The sequence below is a fragment of the Mustelus asterias genome, chromosome 11, assembly GCF_964213995.1.
Source record: "Mustelus asterias chromosome 11, sMusAst1.hap1.1, whole genome shotgun sequence".
Taxonomy (NCBI): Eukaryota; Metazoa; Chordata; class Chondrichthyes; order Carcharhiniformes; family Triakidae; genus Mustelus; species Mustelus asterias.
Window position 1 is genome coordinate 20,582,764 of NC_135811.1, and position 22,210 is coordinate 20,604,973.

The 22,210-nt window shown below is 40.2% G+C and overlaps 1 protein-coding gene across 1 annotated transcript in view; it reads left to right on the forward strand.

The window, feature by feature from the left end:
* The window catches only part of pdzd8 (PDZ domain containing 8), a 201,095-nt gene that overhangs the window by 53,782 nt on the left and 125,103 nt on the right, over positions 1 to 22,210 (forward strand). The window contains exon 2 of the mRNA XM_078223246.1: positions 16,626 to 16,748. Within this exon, the coding sequence (XP_078079372.1) occupies positions 16,626 to 16,748 (123 nt within the window). The remainder of the gene's footprint in view (positions 1 to 16,625; positions 16,749 to 22,210) is intronic.

Below are 22,210 nucleotides of genomic sequence, written 5' to 3' on the forward strand. Positions count from 1 at the left end.
TTATGGAGGTCTTTGCATTTGGACATGCACTGCTTCAGTATCTGAGGAGTTGCGAATGGTGCTGAAGATTGTGCAGTCATCAGCGAACATCCCCACTTCTGACCTCATAATGGAAGAAAGGTTATTGATGAAGTAGCTGACAATGGTTGGGCCCAGGACACTCCCCTGAGGAACTCCTGTAGCGATGTCCTGGAGCTGAAATGATTGACCCCCAAAAACCACAACCATCTTCCTTTGCGTTCCAACCAGCGGAGATTTTCCCCCTGATTCCCATTGACTACAGTTTTGCTCGGGCTCCTTGATGCCACAGTCAGTTAAATGCTACCTTGATATCAAGAGCAGTCACTCTCACCTCACCTCTGGAGTTCAGCTCTTTTGTCCGTTTGAACCAAGGTTGTAATGAGGTCAGCAGCTGGGAGACTTTGGTGAAACCCAAATGAAGCATCAATGAGCAGGTTATTGTGAAGCCAGTGCCACTTGATAGCACTGTTGATGACTCCTTTCATCACTTTACTGATGATCTAGTGCAGTACTGAGGGAGTGCCACACTGTCAGAACTGTTAAGTTTTGGATGAGATGTTAAATAAAGCCTCACACACTCCTTTAGTGGTTGTAAAAGACCCATGGAGTTATTTCAAAGAAGAGCAGGGAAGTTATCCCTTGTTTCCTGGGCAATATTTATTCCTCTGCTCACATCAAAATAACAGATTATCTGATCAATATCTCAGTGCTGTTTGTGTGGGTTTGCTGTGTGCAAATTAACTGCCACATTTCCTACATTGCAACAGTGATTGAGATGTCTACTGGTTATGAAAGGCATTATATAAATAAATGATAAAAATCCAATGCTTTAGATAGCAGCTGCATAAATCAGATAGTTACATCATGCTTCCAAAAAGCAAGTTAAAAAAATCATGTGGATGGAATAAATCTAAATATAACATTCTAAAATAAAAATTTTAATGTGGGTTTGATGACAACTTGTTTGTCTGCCACTTATGGTCTACTCCATTGCTTAGCTAGTAAAATTCCTGTATTTCACAGGGAATTTAAATAACAGAAGTGTTGACGTGCTCTTCTGTCATGTTTGTTGCAAAATATTGTGCTACAGTAAGATCCCGTAATATGGTCGATTCTTCTCTGCATGCGGACTGGCACCCCTAATGTTCCCTCACCCATGTCACATTGTGCTTCACCTCGCCCCCAAGTAAAGGAAAATGTTGCTCTTGCAAATGAAGCCTTTGTTCACACCGCTATGGACAGCGAACTCGAGAAAAATGTGGTATCATCTGACATAAGAGGCATTGAAGAACTCGAAGGGTAAATTAGAGACAGAATTTGCATGGATATGACAAGTTATCACATTTCAAACCAGAGTACTTCATGTGTAACAAAATATTTTGCCAAGGACAACTCTTAAGAGAAATTAATTACTGATGGGGAGACAACTTCATCCAAGCAGATTGTTTAAGATTTTCTTCTTTCATTTGTCATTAAAGGAGGCATTAATTTGCAACCTAAATACCCTCTGCTAAAAAGTAAAGCGAATAATTATCCAGCTGTGTTCACCCTCCAGTGAACAACTGTTTTTAACTGTTCAGATAAGTAAATATTTACTTGTTTCCATAGTAGCAAATCTGGAACCTTTCTGAGAATGTCATTTAATTCACTGAACTCAACATTGCTACAAAAGTTTTTTTTTAGAAAGACTTGTATTTATACAGCACCTTTCATGACTCTAGGGCATCCCAAAGAACTTCACAGCCAATGTAGTATAATCGCTATTGTAATTGTTGGAAATATGTAGTTCATAGTTATATTCTGAAACATGAATTTTTAATTTTAGGAATTAATGTTTTAATTGTAAAAAAAAAGGCCCAAGATTGAGAAACTGACGAGCAACACTGAAGTAAATGCAATTCAAACAAACTTAGAGTTAATTATCATTGAAAGCTAACATATATTTATCTTACAAGTTCAGAGTTGATGGTAAAAATAACCTGAATAACATATGATCCATTTCTAAGCTTATAATGGAGCCACAGAATATGGGGAAAGAGTTGTAAAAGTCCAAGAGGAATATAAATTATTGGAGCTTTGGTTAGATGGTTCTTTTCTTCAATTTATCTGTGTGCTTGCTGACAGAAGCAGGCAGTTCAATTTGGGTATCATGAGGGGAAAAGTAGCTGGAAGATTTGATCTACCTTGCAACTAGTGGAAGAAATCCACAGTGGTCCTCAAAGAACCTTGTGACAGAAAGCAGTCAGTGTGAATAGTTCATTTGGAAAGAGATATACAGAAGCTGTGGGAGCAGACTGAAAATAACCGTCTACTTATGTCCAAATCTAAGACAAGGAGCTGAAGAGTCCACAGTCATGAGGCCTTTAAATAAAATTGGGGGATTTTTTAGCCAAAAACTAATGGTAGGATCCCCATATAATTTGTACATCAAGGAATAGCTAGAATACAAAGGAGAAGTCGGTGAATTCCAGAGGGCTGTGACATACCTTTTGAGCTGTCTCCAGGAAAAGTGAATGAATCTTCAAGCTTTTGGAAGATAAGAGAAATATTGGGGGAAAGTAAAATAACTAAGTTTATAGCATAAGTCTTCAGCTATACTGTTAAGCTAGCTTTGTTTATTTTCTCTATATTCTATAAGACTTTTTTGCTTAAAACCATGAAATCTTATGATGTAGGTCTGCCGATTAGTTGGATTCGTTATTTGACCGTGAACGGTGTTTAACGGGATCATAACGTAATGTAGGAAGCATGATGATCAATTTGTGCACGGCAAGCTCTTAGGACAATTCCTTTGCTCATCTTTGTGTGCCATGGGATCTATCTTGCCCACCTGAGGGGACAGGTGAGGTCTTTGTTTAGCATCTCAATGCAGCATTCCTTCATTACTACAATGGAGTATCGGCTTTGATTTTTATGCTCAAGTCCTGGCGTGGGACAGCCATATCATTCTCGGAGGCCAGACTGCTACCAACTGAGTCACAGCTGACGCTTTACAAGTCAGCGTGCCTGTACTCTGAAAATGCTACTTTATTCTGCGCAAAGACTAACATTATAAAGCTCACTTGCATAATTATACGTTTGACATTCCAACTCGTGTGCATAAGAAATGTGTTTAACATTAACATGAAGGTTACACTGAGCTGAGTGAATTACAATTGATAAGTGTGACCTTGTATAAAGATCCCATTTATCATTTTTCTTTAACTGTAAGTTTTGTTGTATTTTGTCATTGTTGTTGATCATTGAAAATGATTTTTGAGTCAAACATGGTCCAATAATAGAAAATACTGGAAACACTGAGCAGATCGGGCAGCAGATTGGTGAGGGAGAGAGAGCTTATCTTTCAATTCAAAAACCTTTCATCAGTGCTACTGTTTACTGTTACTGTAGAGCTTACTGGTAAAATAATAGGATGAAGTAGTTTGTTTTTCCAGCTCAATTCCTAACCATTAGCAATTTGATAGCTGTTTGCTATCAAAATATTTAGGAAAGTTATTAGATCTATGAGCAGGGTTTAAAATTAATACTAATCTCAATTTGGATAGAATTTCATTTCCAATTATTTTTATCCTCTTCATCACTAAATTGTGAACTGAATGCAATATTGGATCATTTTTCCAATTTACTGGGCTCATGCATCAAGTAAGAACTTGTATTTATATATCACCTGGTCATGTTTTCCAAGCTTCACGTCCAATTAATTATTTTTTACAGTTATTTTATGTAGGTAAATTGGTACAGAAAGTGAGACAAATTAGCAAATAACCCGATTCCAGTGCTGGTCGAAGGGAAAGATTAGCCATGTTGCTCTATTTGTAGAGCCTCCATTCAACGTGTTCTCAATATCTTAAGACTACACTGCAGTGTCAGCCTAAATTATGTGTGATTTAAATCTTGACTCCAAGTGCGAATGCTATCAATTGAGAGAAACTGGATACTGCAATGTATTTATTTTGAAATATTCTCCAACTTGTCCGTAACCAGTTAAAACAAGTAATTGGATAAACACAAAACTGCGAATGCAGGAATCTGAAAGAAAAACAGAAAAATGCTGGAAAATCTCAGCAGGTCTGACAGCATCTGTGGAGAGAGAGTAGACACAGTAAGGAGTCTAACAACACCAGGTTAAAGTCCAACAGGTTTATTTGGTAGCAAACGCCACTAGTTTTTGGAGCGCTGCTCCTTCGACAGGTGAGTGGGAGACCAGCAATGCAGGTTATGTATTTTGATGAATGTATGTTGAGTAGCGTGTAAAATCAGTGATAAATTGGTGTTCCTCAAATTTTCCTATTGGCAACGGGTTTGCAGAGTTAATTCTGTTTCTCTTCAGTTTCCTTATGGAGTTTGTTTAAGTTACATGGAAGTTCTCTCCCTTAATGTGATCCTGCGTTATGGCACATTGACACCTATGAGGCATGAATATATTAATTGGCAGACGCTTCTCCATGCAATCCTAATCTAGAAGGATCTTAGACTTGATGTCCATCGAAAAAGAAGTGAGGAACTAGCCCCTGCCCCTCTGTCCTAACATGTGATGTGCTGGCCGGTCCACAGTGGTGCGAATGATAACGGCGACTTTTATTTTGACTGGATTGTCATTGTAGCTATTCCTAAGTGACTGTGTGTGAATGTACAAATCGACAAAGCAGGTTATCAGTCTACACCTGGAATATGTGGCCCGCAATGAACCCAAGGCAATAATTAGCTGATGTTTTAAGGTCTGCAAGTGTGTGACTCATTTGTGATAGAGGTTGCTTTGTACCTCAAACTTATTATTGTGATAATGGTTCCATCCTCAGATCCCTCTCAGTTGGTACTTGTGCACAGACTTGATGACTCTTGGGAATTTTAATTCTTAAATAGTGTTCTCCTAATTGTATCTAATTTGCATTGCAATAGTTTAAATGTGGCATAATCTTTCTCTGCTTGAAAATCATAATGGTCCAATATTAATTAGGTGGTTTGATTTTTCACTTTGTCTAATATATATTTTGGTATATATTTTGTGAGCCAACAGTATTAAGTTAAACTACCATCTACTTGCCACCATGCGCCAAGCAAAGCACTCAGCAAATTAGTTATATTTGTGTGCAGCCACTTTCCTTCTGCTGAATGTTTTAAAGTCATCAGACTATCAGTTGGAAACTGTCTAATGCTGTACTGTTGCTTGTGTCAGCCAAAGTAGCGTGAGACTTTCTCCCTTAAGTTGGTATTTAATGACTTGCCTGAATTTGTGCTGGCAAGTTGAAGGTCGCGCTCCATAGTTTGTACAGTAGCTTCTTGTGTTGAAATGGCATGAAAAATCCCCTCTAGTATGGTTGATGCAAAGTACATTCTACCTTGTTGATTATTGACCATTTTCAGCCACTTTCTTTTTGCCTTGACTTATAATTGATGCCCAAAGTTAGCATCCAAAGCTTTTAGCTTGTTGCGCAAGCTCTAATTGAGGACAGAAGTATATTTCTCATACTACAGATATTCAACATTAAAGAGCAGGATTAAAACATTACAGCAGAAAAATCAATTGTTACAGGATGATTGCAAAAATATCTATTAATCCACAAGTAGGTCAATAATTTTGAAATCTGTAGCTATGTGAAATGAAAATATACCTAACTTGACACAATACTCTTGAAATGTTGAATTGTTTGTTGGGCTGAATAATTGGACACTGCTAATACTATACCAGAGCAAGTGTACAGAACAATTGTCACAAGTAGTCAATTATGTAGACCATTTGGCCCCTCTTGCCTGCTCCGCCATTCAATAAGATCATGGCTAATCTTTTCGTGGACTCAGCTCCACTTACCCGCCCGCTCACCATAACCCTTAATTCCTTTACTGTTCAAAAATCTATCTATCTTTGCCTGAAAAAAATATTAAATCAGATAGCGTCAACTGCTTCACTGGGCAGGGAATTCCACAGATTCACAAGCCTTTGGGTGAAGAAGTTCCTCCGCAACTCAGTCCTAATTCGACTCCCCCTTATTTTGAGGTTATGTCCCCTAGTTCTGGATTTATCCGCCAGTGGAAACAACCTCTCTGCTTCTATCTTATCTGTTCTCTTCATAATTTTATATGTTTTATAAGATCCCTCTTCATTCCTCTAAATTCCAAGGAATATAGTCCCAGTCTACTTAGTCTTTCCTCAGAACCCTCTTAACTCTGGAATCAACCTAGTCAATCTCCTCTGCACACCCTCCAGTGCCAGTGTATCTTTTCTTAAGTAAGGAGACCAAAACTGTACACAGTACTCCAGGTGTGGCCTCACCAGCACCTTATACAGCTACAACATAACCTCCCTGTTTTTAAACTCCATCCCGCTAGCAATGAAGGACAAAATTCCATTTGCCGCCTTAATTGCCTGCTGCACCTGCAAACCAACTTTTTGTGTACTGGTAGTTGTTTTTTTGAGTTACCTGAAGTAGTCCTTTACTTTCACTGTTGTGTGCGTAGCCATTTCATTAATGTGTGTGTTTTGGCCCCACCCTGGCTGGTATGCGAACGCAGATTACTTAGATAAAAGGTAGATTTTGAATTCCTGTGGCATTTTTAGTCAATATTTAAATCAATATCTTTAGCTATTGCACAAAGGCTTTTCATTTACCATTTAGGAGTGGTGTTTCCAGATCGTTCACTGGGATCAATATGTGAATTCTGTTGGTATTAACAAATGAGGCAGAAGACGCTCCAAATACAATCTAGAACAAATTAACTTGTGGTCATACACAAACCTTTGTCTTTCCACATGAGAAAATGATTAAGAAACCAAGGGAAGAAGATAAACTACAGCTTGTGGTCTTGATTCCATTGATATTTGTCATGCTATCAGATTGTACTGGACAAGTGTAAGCAGAGAATATAATAGAGGCGCAGAAATTGCTGTCTAACAAGCAAAGCCTATCGGAATTAATAGTGGACGGTGAAGGGAGATACCACAGAACTGATTTTAGTCGGTGTTTAATATGTACAAATGAGGATATTCCATCAACTTTGAATCAGGATTAGTCAGGATATTATGCAATTCGCTCAGCTACAGCTGAAAATACTCTGTGATTCCCTAAATCTGAGCGGGAGAGTTGGAAATGAGGTCAACCTGTGTCTCCAACACTACAGGATTATAACATTGAATCCTGGCATCAGCCCGTAAGCCTACTGAGTTCTGCCTGACAGCAAGGGACTGTAGACCAGGTTGCGTTACCTTTCACAAGGTTTATAGAAACCAAAAAAAATTCCAGGACCTAATTCTGAATACAGATGTCAATAAAACCAATACCCAAACTCTGATACATATCTTTCATGCCTGTAAAGTGGCTTCCAACTGCTAACACCTCAGCTAGTTGTCAGATTGCTGTGATAGACAGCTGAAACTTGCCATTCATGTTTTATTGCTCCCAGAGCTGCTGCTGATTATCCTGGTGTGTAGGTAAGTTAGCTAATTGGACGAGGATGTTTGCTCGGTTCCAGTGATTTTCCTAAACATTAAGTGTGGTCTGGCATTGGTTCTCTCGTAGAATTCCCCAAGGTCACTTATTGTCTATGGTTTCTCTGCTTCTTTCCAAAAGGCACTGACTAATACTGGGGAAAGGGACGGAGGTGTAGGGGGGCTGTTTCAACAAGCCAACTGGCTTCTGGTCCCTTGTCATTCTTGTTTAACCTGTGCTAGTGTGTAAAAGGCTGATTATGCAACAGCAAGCGACTTTATAACTGAGCATGATCCTATGCTGACTCATCGTTCATGTGTCACTATTTCCAGCAGGATTACTAAGAAGTGGTCAGAATGAGGAACTATCACTGGTTAGCCTTTATGCTTCCTCACCCAAAGTTCTTGCTGTTTGAAGATGAATATTTTATTCAGAACTGGAAATAATATTACAGGAATAAAAGAACAAATTTTGTCCAAGAGATTTTGACATATTTTGTTCTCTTCCCTCCGCCCCGGCTCCCCAACAAGAGTTTTGGATTTTGGATCACTTGTGGCTCTCAAAAACCCTAATCAGCCTATCAGCCAGTCACACTGACTCCTAGTTATAAGACAAATGGTCCCTGATGGTAGATGGGAACTGTAGCTCTTTGAAGATATGCACTTTCATTTGGTAATGAAAGGAGGCACCGAACAGTTTTGAATATGTATTTCCATGATATGGCTATACACTACACTACTAGTCTTTGATCTTTTAACAATTAAAGATCTGTCTTTTCTGAGAGCAGACTCTTGAAATGTAACTGGAGAGCTGTCCTTAAACCCATAGCAGTCCTTGCACAGCAAAGGTCCCAATACAAATATAGAAAACTGCCTTCCTAATGGGGTTACATGAAATTACATAGAATGTACCGCAGAGAAACAGACCATTCAGCTCTACTGGTCCTGCCATTGTTAATGTTTTGCATGATCCTCATCCCCATCCCACTCATCTTCATCTAACCTGATCAGTGTAGCTTTCAATTCCTTCCCTCTCCTCGTGTTTATCCAGCTTCCTGTTAAATGCATCTATGCTTTCACCTTAACTATTCCCTGTGGTACTGAGCTCCACATTGCAACCACTTTTTCAGGCAAAGAGGGGTCTCCTGAATTCCTTCATGAATTTATCAGTGATTATCTTATAGTCATGACCCCTAGCTTTGGTCACCTCCACTATGATATCAAACACATCATTGACTCCTGGCTTAAGCAGTGACTTGAGTTGGGTAAATGTACAGAGGCACAAATTATTTTTTTAGAAATAGAAAATATGACGTTAACCTGGGAACTGTTACAACCTTTAATGTGAAAGGGAACCCTATGGGCCAATCTGGTCCAGGTGTGAATGCATTAGTGTCACCTTGAAAAATGAACGGGTATGCCAGCCAGCATGGATGAAGCAATGTGCAGTATACATGTAATCCCTTGACGCAAAGGTGTCTCAGTTCCCTGAACTTCGTAAATCTGTAGTGGAATATGGGTTCTGTGCTATAGCGGCAGCAGCTAGTTTATTTTGATAAGATTAATGACCACTTTACGTGAATCGACTTTTTAGCTCTGTGATTTCTTGGCTTAGCAAATAAATATTTTGAGATAAGGTAACACTTTGAGGGTTTCTTATCCAGGTATTTATTTTTGATGTGTACCAGGTAGCTATTTTCAAATTCTTTTTTAGATTACAAAATAAATCATTATCAATGGGTTATTGTGTCGAACCCAAAAACATTATACATGCTCATGTACTGATTTGTACAGATTCCTATTTATCCCACCCCTTCGTTGGCCAATGAGAACAGTAGGTCTTGAGTAACTTCACAAGCACAGATGCTCATGGATGTTACCGCCCTGATTTGTACAGTTTTTAATGTTATTTTATTGAGGCATTTTTCACCATGTTAAACTTGAACCCAGACCACTTCCATCTAGAAGGGCAAGAACAGCAAATGCTTGGAACACCACCACCTGGAAGTTTCCCTCCAAGTCACTCACCATCCTGACTTGGAAATATGTCGCCATTCCTTCACTGTCGCTGAGTCAAAATACTAGAATTGCCTCCCTAACAGCACCATGGGTGTACCTACAACTCGGGGACTGCAGCAGCTCAAGGCAGCTCACCACCACCTTCTGAAGGACAACTAGGGATGGACAATGAGTGTTGGCCGAGCCAGCGATGCCCTCATCCCATAAAATAAATTTTCTAAAAACTGAAAATTACCACAATCGAGACAAAATATTCACTAATGGAAAGATTTTAAGGGCTAACTGGTCTTGTTCTTCCTGGACTTCTGTGATATTCACGTGCTGATCTTGACTGTCCTCCTTTCAAGATAATTCTCAAGCCATTTATATATTTTAAACCATACCGGTCACTGATGGTAAATGAATGCGGGTACTGGGCATGTTTTACTACATTACAGGTACTGATGCTTCCTGCAGGTTGCTCTGTTACCTTATTGCTTGATGTTGGGACAATTGTTGTTCCTAATTTACACAAATGACCTTCATAAACTCAGTGCAAAGTCGTAACATTTAAAGATGGTACCAAACTAGAAGGAAAGCTGGAATTGGAAGGAAAGCTGGAATTGGAAGAAAAACTGAAGTTGTTAGATTGAGGTGTACAAAATAGATAAACATAGGTAGATGAAATTTAATGTAGTGAAGTGTAAGGTGATAAACTTGAGGAAGGAAAAATAGATGACGTACAAACTCCATGAATGGTGTTGAGGTAGCTAAGGACAGCACTAAACATGTCCAACCAACACCGTGCAGCCATTAACAAATCTGATATTAAACTTATTAGCCACAACAGTGGAATACAAGTTAGAGGAGGATCAAGCTGTATTGTGCTTTGGTCAGACCACATCTTCAATCTATATCCAGTTCTGGCTGCCAGAAAACTAGACCTTCAAATGCAGGAGGCAGCATAGGGAAGAGGCTAAAGGCTAATCTCCAGTATCAGAGGGGTAAATTATGAGGTGAGACTGTAGAGACTAGGTCTTTTCAGATTGAAAAGAGAAAAGATTGATAAGACTACATGCTGTCCAATCATCTCCGCAACTTCTTTCCCATCTGTCACCATTACCTCTGGAGTCCATATCATCTTCTTCTAAGTGTTGCCCTTTATAATTCTTGGATGTCAGGTCTGCTTCCATGTGTGCTGACGGCACACAGTTCTATCTCTCCATTATTAATACCGTCTCTGTTGCCAGGCTGCTTGTGATGTGCAGTCGTGCATGGGCCACAATATTGGCCAGTTAGTTATTGGGAAAAATCAAGCCATTCTCTTCAGCACCCATCACAAGCTATGTACCCTTCCCAGTGATTCCATCCATCTGCCTGTGCATTGTCTCCGGTCATCCCACTGGTTCCCAAGCTGAGCTTTCAAAGAATATGCATTGCATTATCAAGACTGCCCCTGCACCAGTGCATTAGCAATATAAGCTTTCCTGCGTGCCTTTTTCCATAATCATACTAAATTATTCTAATATTCTGGCTGGCCTCCCAACTTCCAGCCTCAGCTCATCAAGTATTTTGCTGCCATGTCTTACCCTGCAAGAGGACAAAAAGTCATGCGATGTTGGTCTGAAGAAACGGATGATCTCCTATGGGACGGCTTAGAGTCAGTAGACTGGTCAGTATTTACAAACTCTGCGACCAGCTTGAACAAGTGCACCACAACAGTAACTGACTTCATTAGTAAGTGTGTAGAAGACTGTGCGCCAAAGAAGCAAATCTGTGTGTTTCCCAACCGGAAACCATGGATGAACAGGGATATCTACTGCTTGCTGAAGTCCAGACCTGAGGCATTCAAATCAGGCGACCTCGACCAATACAAGAAAGCCAGATATGATCTAAGGAGATCCATCAAAGATGTCAAAGACAGTACTGGACCAAGCTAGAGACCCAGGTTAGCCACGTGGACTCCCGCCGACTATGGCAAGGTCTGCAAGACATAGGCTACAAGATGAAGGCATATAAAATCGGCGGCACCATTGCACCACTTCCCGATTAGCTCAATGCATTCTATGCCCATTTTGAGCAAGAGGTCAGCGAGAGCACGCCCTCCATCCTGGAAGCCTCGGACAAACTTGTATCTGAGGTCACCACTGCAGACGTCAGAGCAACTTTCTCAAAGGTCAACCCACGGAAAGCACCTGGCCCGGCTGGGGTACCCAGATGAACACTCAGATCCTGTGGGACCAGTTGGCGGGGGTATTTGCAGACATCTTCAACTTCTCCTTCGATCAATCTGAGGTCCCTATCTGCTTCAAGAAGACGACCATCATCCCAGTACCAAAGAAAAGCCAGGCAACGTGCCTTAATGCTTATCGTCCGGTGGCTCTGACATCCATCATTATGAAGTGTTTTGAAAGGTTAGTCGTGGTACAAATCAATTTTGGCCTCCCAGATTGCCTGGTTCCACGACAACTTGCCTACTGCCGCAACAGGTCCACAGCAGACGCCACTTCCCTGGACCTGCACTCAACCCTTGAACATCTACATAACAAAGACACCTGTGTCAGATTCCTATTTATCAACTGCAGCTCAGCATTCAACAGCATTATTCCTACGAAACTCATCTCCAAACTCCATGGCCTGGGGCTCAGCTCTTCCCTCTGTGACTGGATCCTGAGCTTCCTAACCCACAGACTGCAATCAATGAGGATAAGCAACAACACCTCCACGATCATCCTCAAAACCGGTGCCCCACAAGGCTCTGTCCTCAGCTCCTTACTACTTATACGCCTATGACTGTGTGGTCAAATTCGTTTCCAACTTGATTTTCAAGTTTGCTGATGACATCACCGTAGTGGGTTGGATCTCAAACGATGATGAGACGGAGTACAGGAAAGATAGAGAACCTGGTGTGATGACAATAATCTCTCGATGTCAACAAAATGAAGGAGATAGTCATCGACTTCAGAAAGTGTAGTGGAGGACATGCCCCTGTCTACATCAATGGGAACAAAGTAGAAATGGTCAAGAGCTTCTTGTTTTTAGTTATCCAGATCACGAATAACCTGTCCTGGTCCCTCCATGCCGACGCTGTAGTTAAGAAAACCCACCAATGCCTCTACTTTCTCAGAAAGGAAATTTGGTATGTCAGCTACGACTCTCCAACTTTTACAGATGCACCATAGAAAGCATTCTTTCGGGTTGTATCACAGTTTGATATGGCTACTGCTCTGTCCAAGACCGCAAGAAACTACAAACTCATGAACGAAGCCCAGTCCATCACTCAAACCAGCCTCCCAATCACTGACACTGTCCATACTTCCCGCTGCCTCGGAAAAGCACCCAGCGTAATCAAGGACCCCACGCCCCCTGGACATTCTCTCTTCCACCTTCTTCCATCGGGGAAAAATATGCAAAAGTCCGAGGTCATGTACCAACCGACTCGAGAACAGCTTCTTCCCTGCTGCCATCAGACTTTTGAATGGACCTACCTTGCATTAAGTTGATTTTTCTCTACACCCTAGCTATGACTGTAACACTACATTCTGCACTCTCTCCTTTCCTTTATGTATGGTATGCTTTGTCTGTATAACACGCAAGTAACGATACTTTTCACTGTATACTAATACATGTGACAATAATAAATCAAATCATTCCTGTCCATGATTGGCTCCTGATCACCCAGCACTTTCAATTTAGCATTCACCCTCGTCTTTAAATCCCTCTGCTCCTATCTCTGTAACTGCTTCCAGCTCAATATCCTCTCCTCAAAATTTCTGTTTCTCTGACTCTGGCCTTTTGCAACTCTCCCCTCTCTTTGCTGCACCATTGGCAGCTACAACTTCAGAACCTCATGGATTTCCTGCTAGAATTGTTATCTCCCCTACCTTTACTGCAAGACCGTTCCAGGTATTGGACTCTTTTCTGTTTCCTAACATTTGTCCTGTTTTCTTTTACTGAGTTGCCCATGTCTTCTCGTCCTGAAGTTGTGGTTTAACATAAGCAGGATTTACATAAACCGCATTACTGTGTCAGTGCAATAGGTAAAAAAGCATTAAATCAGTGCCAAATCTGCAGCTGGTTTTTGATCTTGTCTATATCTGATTGTTTCACCCACAAGAGGACTTGTGCAATTAGGAAAGGAGATGACAGTAACTGGAATATTTGACTTTGACATAAACCATGTTAGATGGGAGGGCAGAATTCCACTGTAGACATGCCAGCTACTCAAATCCAAACCTGGGACCATTGTGCTAGGACTGAAATTACTGGCTGCCTTGTTGCTCTAGTCTTGAACCAGAATATATCACCTGGGAACCAGGATATATTTATGTGCAGCTGGGGAGCATTTTCTATTGTAACTGTTCTATTATATATATAAAATTTCAACCGATAAAATAATGCTGATAGAATCTTCAGGATTGTTGGATATTTTACAGTGGTGATATGGCATAATATGTTGATGCCTGGAACTTGTTCTCCCTGACGACGAGTGGCAAGAAAACTGTGGTCATGGGACAAAGTGTTGCACCTCTGTCCCTGATCTCTCAAAATAACGGGATGCAGTTAGCAAATTCTGCTACCCATCACGTCCATGGAGACAGACAATATATCTCTTGATGCAGAGCTTGATACACACATGGGGAAAGCAGCTGCCACCTTTTAGCACACACGTGAAATACATCTAACAGAAAGCTGACCCTTAGAACCAAATTGATGGTCTATAAAGCCTTGTTTTCAGCACCTTCTTGAATAGCTACCAGGAAAGTAAGCTCAACAGCTTTCATCTTTGTGGTCTGTGGCATATTAGTTATATTCTGGTAGGATAAAATCAGGAATGTGGTAGTCCTCTTGGAGCTTCCAGGTGTGTTGGCACTAGAACTAGTGGGCAAGCCAAGACTTTGTTTCATTGTATGTTTGCGCATGTGACATGAAGACTCTAAACATCAACTACCGCACCTGGGAGTAACTAACTGGTAAAAGAGGGAAATGGTGCCACTTCCTGTGGGCTGGCATGCACCACCATGATGAGTGGCTAGGTAGCAGGTGCCAATGACAAAAATAGTAACCCACAACTTGACAGCTTTATGTGAGGTGCTTGTGACAGACCTGCTTCTGGGGAAGCTCCGGTTTCCTCCCACAGTCCAAAGATGCGTGGGTTAGGTGCATTGGCTATGCTAAATTGCCCCTTTGTGTCCCGGGATGCATAGGTTAGAGGGATTAGTGGGATGACTATGTGCGGTTACATGGATAGGGCCTGGGTGGGATTGTTGTTGGTGCAGACTCGATGGGCCGAATGGCCTCCTTCTGCACTGTAGGAATTCTATGATTCTTGGTTGCCTAAGACACCAAAAGTCTGCCTATCTAAACCTTAAATATATTGAACAATGCAGCATCCCTAACCCTCTGGTTTAAAGAATTCCAAAGATTCACAACTCTTTTGAATGAAGAAATTTTCTCCATTTCAATCCTAAGTGATTGGCCCCTTCACGTGTCACATATGCAAATCTGTGTAATATACTTTATGTAGGTATAAAGAAAACCAATAATTTGGGATGCACTCAGAAACATTCTCTGCACTTTACTGACGCAAGTCTAAATGTATTTGACTTCCAACAAAATGTAGCAACCACACTATGACAAGTGTCATTGGAGATCTGCCCATGTGTTATACCTAAAATATGTCTGTCACGAAGCAAGATGTCACATTTTGTTACGGGTGCAAGCCACTGTTCTGAGTAAGAAGTTAGTCAAATGCAATACCTCGGGGCTTATGACCAGGAGCCTGAAATCCATAATCTGCCAAGTGTTCTCACTAAGTGTCAGTTCAACACCGGGTGATCCATGGTCATTCTTACTTTATAACATTGCTCTAAGATGGATACATGCTAGTTCTCTATTGCATGATATTTTGCTTTATGAGGGCAGGAGCCTTATCTCATCATCTGACTTATTGTGAGCAAAGCTACAGAAGACCAATGAGTATGAAATAACTTTATATCCATTACCATTAGAGTGTGTACAGATTTGCTGATCCAGAGTAACAGAAGAGGATGCTTCATTCCTTTATTTAAATTTTCATTGCTCAACAAATTGAATCTTGTTAGCGCAGTCTGGCTATCATTTCTCACACTTCAACCAAATACTTTGTGCAGCTTTTTAAATTTAAATTGAACTGCGGCATAAATGATTAAATTGAAGTGCCATCTTTTATTAGTTTAAATATTCACCTGACCATAAATATTCTTGGTAAAGTAATATAAATATATTCCATTAGCATTCAATTATATTTGTTCAAAGGTCAGAAGTGGCATCCAATGGCGAAACATTGGATCAACAGTCAATTTCATTGCATAACAAGTACAGCAGCAATAAATATAGGCCTGACTGTTGGTGGATAACACGGGGCCTTTTCTTGTCATTGTGAAAAAAGCCCCTTTTTGTTGTGTAGTTTGGCTTGCAAGTTTTCTCAGTCACAGAGCATAGTAGTATTACTTGGGAATATTTGTATGCTTAATAGTATCAATACTGAATTATGCAGTGAAGAATATGTTTTAAATACTATTGGATCTATCGGAGAAGACATCATAGCCCCGCTAGAACTTGTAAATGCCAACAACCTCAGATGTGCCCTTCCAGCAGGGGTCACTGACACTGGCAATTTCTCCTCTTCCTCTGACAATGAGCATGCCTACAGGTGTGTGAATGCAATCTGCTGGAAATTGAACCCAAACTTTCCTGACCTGTAAGATTTAGTAGCTGTAGCTACTCTGTATCGACAATTTGTGAAAATACTATGAAGAAACATTGCTGTTATGCTAGTAGTTTTGTGCTTTCTGTTGTGTCTGGAGGAAGATTCTCAATTAAGAGCAACATAGGCCAGACTCAATTTTTAGCTTTTTCAATTGTTATCTAAAATTATATGGTTAGGTTCAGCAAAGAATGGAAAGCAGCAATTGCATCAAGCTCTGGGCAAACTCCCCATCCTGTATTGTGTGGGAGGTATCATTGTTCAAATCAGGGGTGATGCCTCTAGGTGTCGCTTGTCTGTGAACATTATGAATGCAGTTTCATTAACTTGAGTGTTAATGAAGCTTAACTGTGATGACTGCTTTATAATTAATATTAAACAAAATAAAAATGTTTTTGAAAGAAAAACACCACTTTTTTCCCATTTGCTTTCCAGGTACAAACCATTCTTTCCATACCAAGTTATTCCAACAACAAGCGCAGCAAACTGTGATCTTTACATGCAAGACTCGAGCATCATTGAAGGACGTCTAAAAGTCACAGTGGCTGAATGCAGCAGGTATGTACGCCAGATGACCTTCCTTCGATAGAAGGGAAGATGTATTCTATTATGATAATCAACACTTTTGTCCTTTAATTGAGAAAGCTTATCAATTTAGTTGCATGGTTTTTGCTGCTAATAGTTTTACATTTAAATTTTACTTCCTTTCTAAATTTGCTTTGCTGGTTTCAACACTTTTCAAGTCTGTTTTCGTTTTTCCTGAGTTTTCTGGTGGGTTTTTTTTTGTCATTCTTGAATTTCCATTAACCTGTCTTCAGCTTTTTGTAATAATTTTCCCCTTAATTGTTGTTCAACTCAGTGTGTGGGATCTTAATGTGGGCGAATGAAACTCAGAACCTTAGTTCAATGGAAGCCATTCCAGAAATCTGAGCTCGTAATATAGGATGACACTTCATTGCAGTACTGAGGGAGCGCTGCAATTTTGGAGATGCCATTCTTTTCCCAGTTAAAAATACACAGCAGTAATTGAAGAAGAGCAAGGGAGGTCTTCTGGAGTTCTGTCAACATTTAATACCACTGAAAATATAGATTATCTGGTCACTTATCATATTGCTGTTTGTGGAAGCTTGCTGTGTGCAAATTGTTTGCTGCATTTCCCATATTGCAAAGGTGACTACAATTCAAAAGTACTTTGGTTGGGGATCTCTAGAAAGCATGAATAGTGTTGTATAAATGTCAGTTCATTCTTTAATTCATTATCGACATCAAAGAACTCCAAGGTTACCTACAGCGCAAGGAGATGTAGAGTAAAATCACTTTACTTAGCCCAACAATAAGTCCCTCGCCCATCCTTAGAAAAGCCCTTCCTATTGAACCAATGCGATTTTTTTCATTTCCCAAGGAAGATTAGAAAATAATTTTGGAAAAGGTAAGGCCATCAGCATATCTTCATCCATCCAAAATGATCTTGAAGTTCCCACATTGCATTGTTCAGTTGGTTCTTAAAAGATTTCAGATTCTGTGATATTCATACTAAATTTGCCTTTAACTTGTTTGAAACTATTTTCCTTTTTTTCATTATACTTGCAAAATCGTTTTAAGTCATTTTCCAGATTTGTCTTTTTCATATTATTGAAATGTTACATATCACTACATGATCACCTGTCTGATGTCTCATTTACAGATTGGAAGTCTCTAATTTATCTCATCTTTTCTCATAATTTAGACCTTCAGCAGCTTTTGGCACTTCTTATGTGCTGTCTCCAATACTACTATTTTCAACTATTTTGGTGATCAGGGCTAAGAGCACAACCCTAAATCACTGTACAGCCTGAGCATGAGAATCCGTCAAAATGTGGCCTTTCTTCAGCAAGCTGCATCAAATTAGTACCACACCAGGGCACTTTTGTGTTGCAGGCAGCCCAAATGGATATTACACAGAACGGTTACAGCTAGCAACTAGTCTGAGCTGTATTTGAAATTGGTTCCCAGAGGTGAAAGGTGAGTGCCTAACTCACTACATCACCCAGATCCCTTTCTGCAGAATTTATTGCTGATTAGCTTCCTCTTCAGTTCCTTTGCCAATGGCTTGGATCCCAGCAAGCTGGTGATGAACATCTGGAATATTTTCCATTATTTATTGACACTAATAAAATCTCTGTAACTCAGATGTTTGTTCAGGCACCACATTTGTCACTTTCAATTGACAACAGACTATATTTATGAACTAGCTATAAAATTATATCGGGAATAAAATTCTAAAAGGAGTAATAAAAGAATAGTTAGTATCAAGACATGTTTACAGCAATAATTCTTTGTATTTTGATAAAATCTCTTGCTGTTGATATATTGTGGAACCTGAGTGCACAAACATAATGCACTCACCTGAATTTCTGCTTTCTAGTAGTGTTCACCAATAAATAGGAATCAATTCCTTGTGTCATACCTCAAACTCCCCCAGTTTCTCTCTCTTCCTGTTCCTATCTCTTGCCCTACCTCACCTCTTTATTTTCTCTGTGCCACTCTATTCCCCTTTCTTTTCTTCTTCTGGCGCTCCCCCACCTCCCACCCACTCTCCTCCTCCATTGCTCTTAACCTTCTCCCTTCTACAAGTTCCTGCTCCCTGGCCCCCTGCTTCCTGGCTCCCTCCATTGCCTTTCTCTGATTCTGTCCCTTCCCCCTCCCCTACTGTTTTGTCTTGACTTCTTAACTGCAAAACCATGAGTTACCCCATCCCTGCTACAACTCATACCTGGCAGGTAGACTTACCATAATTTATTTGATGCTGCTGGTGTTAAGCGAACAGCAGAATAATTTAATTATATAATGAATTGCAGAATTTTCCCAAAACTGAGTTATGTATTATAACACTCGGTGTGAAACTGGAGAGGTTTTTAAAATTCTTTTTTCTTAATTTTTTACTCCATCCTTAAAGTTATAAAGCCAATACTTAGAGTGGACAAGGCAAACCCCCTAAATCCATTTCTTGCTTGTTCCAAAAAACACATTCAAATTGAATCTAATTCATGGTTCCCTCGAGAAGCAAACAAGATCCAAGCTGACAAGTAAGGCATTGCACTCCAACTTGGGCTTGATCTGACGCTTGATCTTAGTCAAAAGGCCGAGAGGAATGTGGGCATTGCTGACCCATCCCTACTTGTCCTTGAGAAGGTCGCAATCATTCTCTTATTTTACAGATCTCATTTTGGTTAAAGATTTTTTTTTGTATTTATGCATATAGATGAACTGGAAGTTGATTGAGTCTCGTACCGCAGGTTTTACAGTTGATTACCAAACCTACCACCACCCACCATCCAACACTCAGTGTCCTGACTAATTCACAAAATCAATGTTAAACATTAGGGAAAACCACACCCAGTGAACAATCCATGCAAGATTAAAGCTGATGACGTAATTCTTTGTGAATCCGAACACAAGCTGGAATTTTCATACTTGAAAATGATGACATAAAATGAGCCCCATTGGTGTATTTTACCTCATAAAATGAAACAGATGTCAAACAATTGGAAAACTAGAATTGGTGAAAAGAAATTCTGTTATTTCATTGTTATTTTCCCTCACACTTATTGTGAAAGGTATTGTTGTTCCTCACATTATGTAGCAATCCCTAAGGGATGTGAGAAGACAACCTGATTTCAGAAATAGGGCAGGTAAGACATGAGGCCTGGGCTAATTTTAAGATATTAGCCTGGGCTATGTATTTTTTTTACCTTCCTGCAGTATGGGAAGAATCTTTCCTTTGTATGGGAGCTCAGTGCTAGATTCATCAGGTAGGTCAATCCAAATGATAGGCTGGACACTGATATTAAAACAACTTGTCTTTTATCTGTATTGATAAAATCAACAAGCAAGTATATATATATTTATACACTCAAGCATATTTCTAATCCAAAGACAGGCTGAGATTGGCCCACATTTGTGCATGTCGAGGACCATTTGTTTAAAAAAAAAAGTCGTGATTTGCTTTGTACTTATCAGTTCTGGAAATTATTTCCATGTGATCCTGTGTGCCAGTTCTGTTGAGCCAGTATTTGATAATGCACCATATATACTTATTCCAGTTGAAATGTAAATGGGCCCCATCTCTTAGCATTTGGTGGATGTACGGATTTTCTAATTCACACATTTTCAAGGACATTACCAACCAGACGGCAGTTCTCTTCACTGATCCTTCGACATCTGCCATTCTTCATAAATCGCTGAAACTTCACAATGCATCCTGTCTTGCTTTGGCTAATAGAATCCAATGATCTCATTTTAAATTTTGTTTGTCTGTATCTCTCCGAATACATTCCGAATACACTGATATTAGTTCCGAATACACATTCCGAATACACTGATATCTATAGTTGATAATAATTTCTACATATTAGAAAATAGCTTTTAGTTTCAAATCTTGATTTGAGAATTCTGAAGTGAATCAATTCAAGCAAACTGGGAATAAATTACAGTTAAAAGATGCCCTATGTTTATCTTGCAAGGTCACAGGGTGAGGTGCAAACACTTGAACACAGAATGACCCATTTCTGGACCTCTGGGTAGAGTCAGGGTGTTTATCATGATCACAATAAAAGAAGCTAAAAACCAGCAATTCTGGGAAAGTGAGTTGCAAATCTCCATTTGAGATATCAACTACTCGTGTTACAGAATTAAAGAGTTATATTGAAGGTAAAATAAATGTTTGCATTTCTGTTTGAATCATTCCAAAGCTTGTTGCATTATCATGGAGGTGGGGTGAGGGGTTAGATGGCTATTTTGCTTAATTTAACTGTGTTTGCTAACAGAAGCAGGTAACTCAGTTTGGGAACAGACAGAAGCAGTTATAGCTTTTTGCTTGTGTGAAGACTGCACCTCACTGGATTGAGAGAGTCGCTCGGTGATGGTATAGTCAGTTAGGCCTGCATTTCAAGCAGACAAAACACTAATTTTATAATTCACTGCATGGAATGCAAGTGAGGCTTATTTGGAATTCACAAGGGAAAGGGCAGCTGGAAGATTTGCTCAGTTTGTAGATAGTAAAAAAAATCTACTGTGGCCCTTATTAAGCCCTGTGGCAGAAAGCAGGCAGCAGAGTTAGAAACACAGAAAATAGGTGCAGGAGTAGGCCGTTCGGTTCTTCGAGCCTGCACCACCTTTCAATATGATCATGCACTTTAAGTATCCCATTCTCGCTTTCTCTCCATACCTCTTGATCCCTTTAGCTGCAAGGGCCACGTCCAGCTCCTTCTTGAAAATGTCTAACGAACTGGCCCCAACAGCTTTCTGTGGTAGAGAATTCCACAGGTTCACAACTCTGAGTGAAGAAGTTCTTCCTCAACTCAGTTCTGAATGGCTTACCCCTTATTCTTAGACTCTGACCCCGGGTTTTGGACTTCCCCAACATTGGGAACATTCTTCCTGCACCTAGCCTGTCCAATCCCATCGGGATTTTATATGTTTCTATGAGATTCCCCCTCATTCTTCTAAATTCCAGTGAGTACAATGTTACTCGATCAGTCTCTCTTATGTCAGTCCTGCCATTTCGGAAATCAGTCTGGTGAACCTTCGCTGGACTCCCTCAAGAGCAAGGATGTCCTTCCTCAAACTAGGAGACCAAAACTGCGCACAGTATTCAAGATGTGACCTCACCAAGGCCCTATATAACTGCAGCTGACATCCTTACTCCTGTACTCAAATCCTCTTGTTACGAAGGCCAGCATGCCATTAACTTTCCTCACCACCTGCTAATTGAATCCAATAATTGCATTAGATGCCAACCTTCAGTGACTGTTCGACCATGACACCCAGGTCAAGCTGCACTTCCCCTTTTCCTAAACTGCCATCATTCAAAGAATTAATCTTTCTTCCTGTTTTTGCCACCAAAGTGGATAACCTCACATTTATTCATTTTACATTGCATTTGCCATGTATTTGCCCACCCAGCCAGCCTGTCCAAGTTGCCCTGCAGCCTCTTGGCATCCTCCTCACAGCACACACTGCTATCCAGCTTAGTGTCGTCT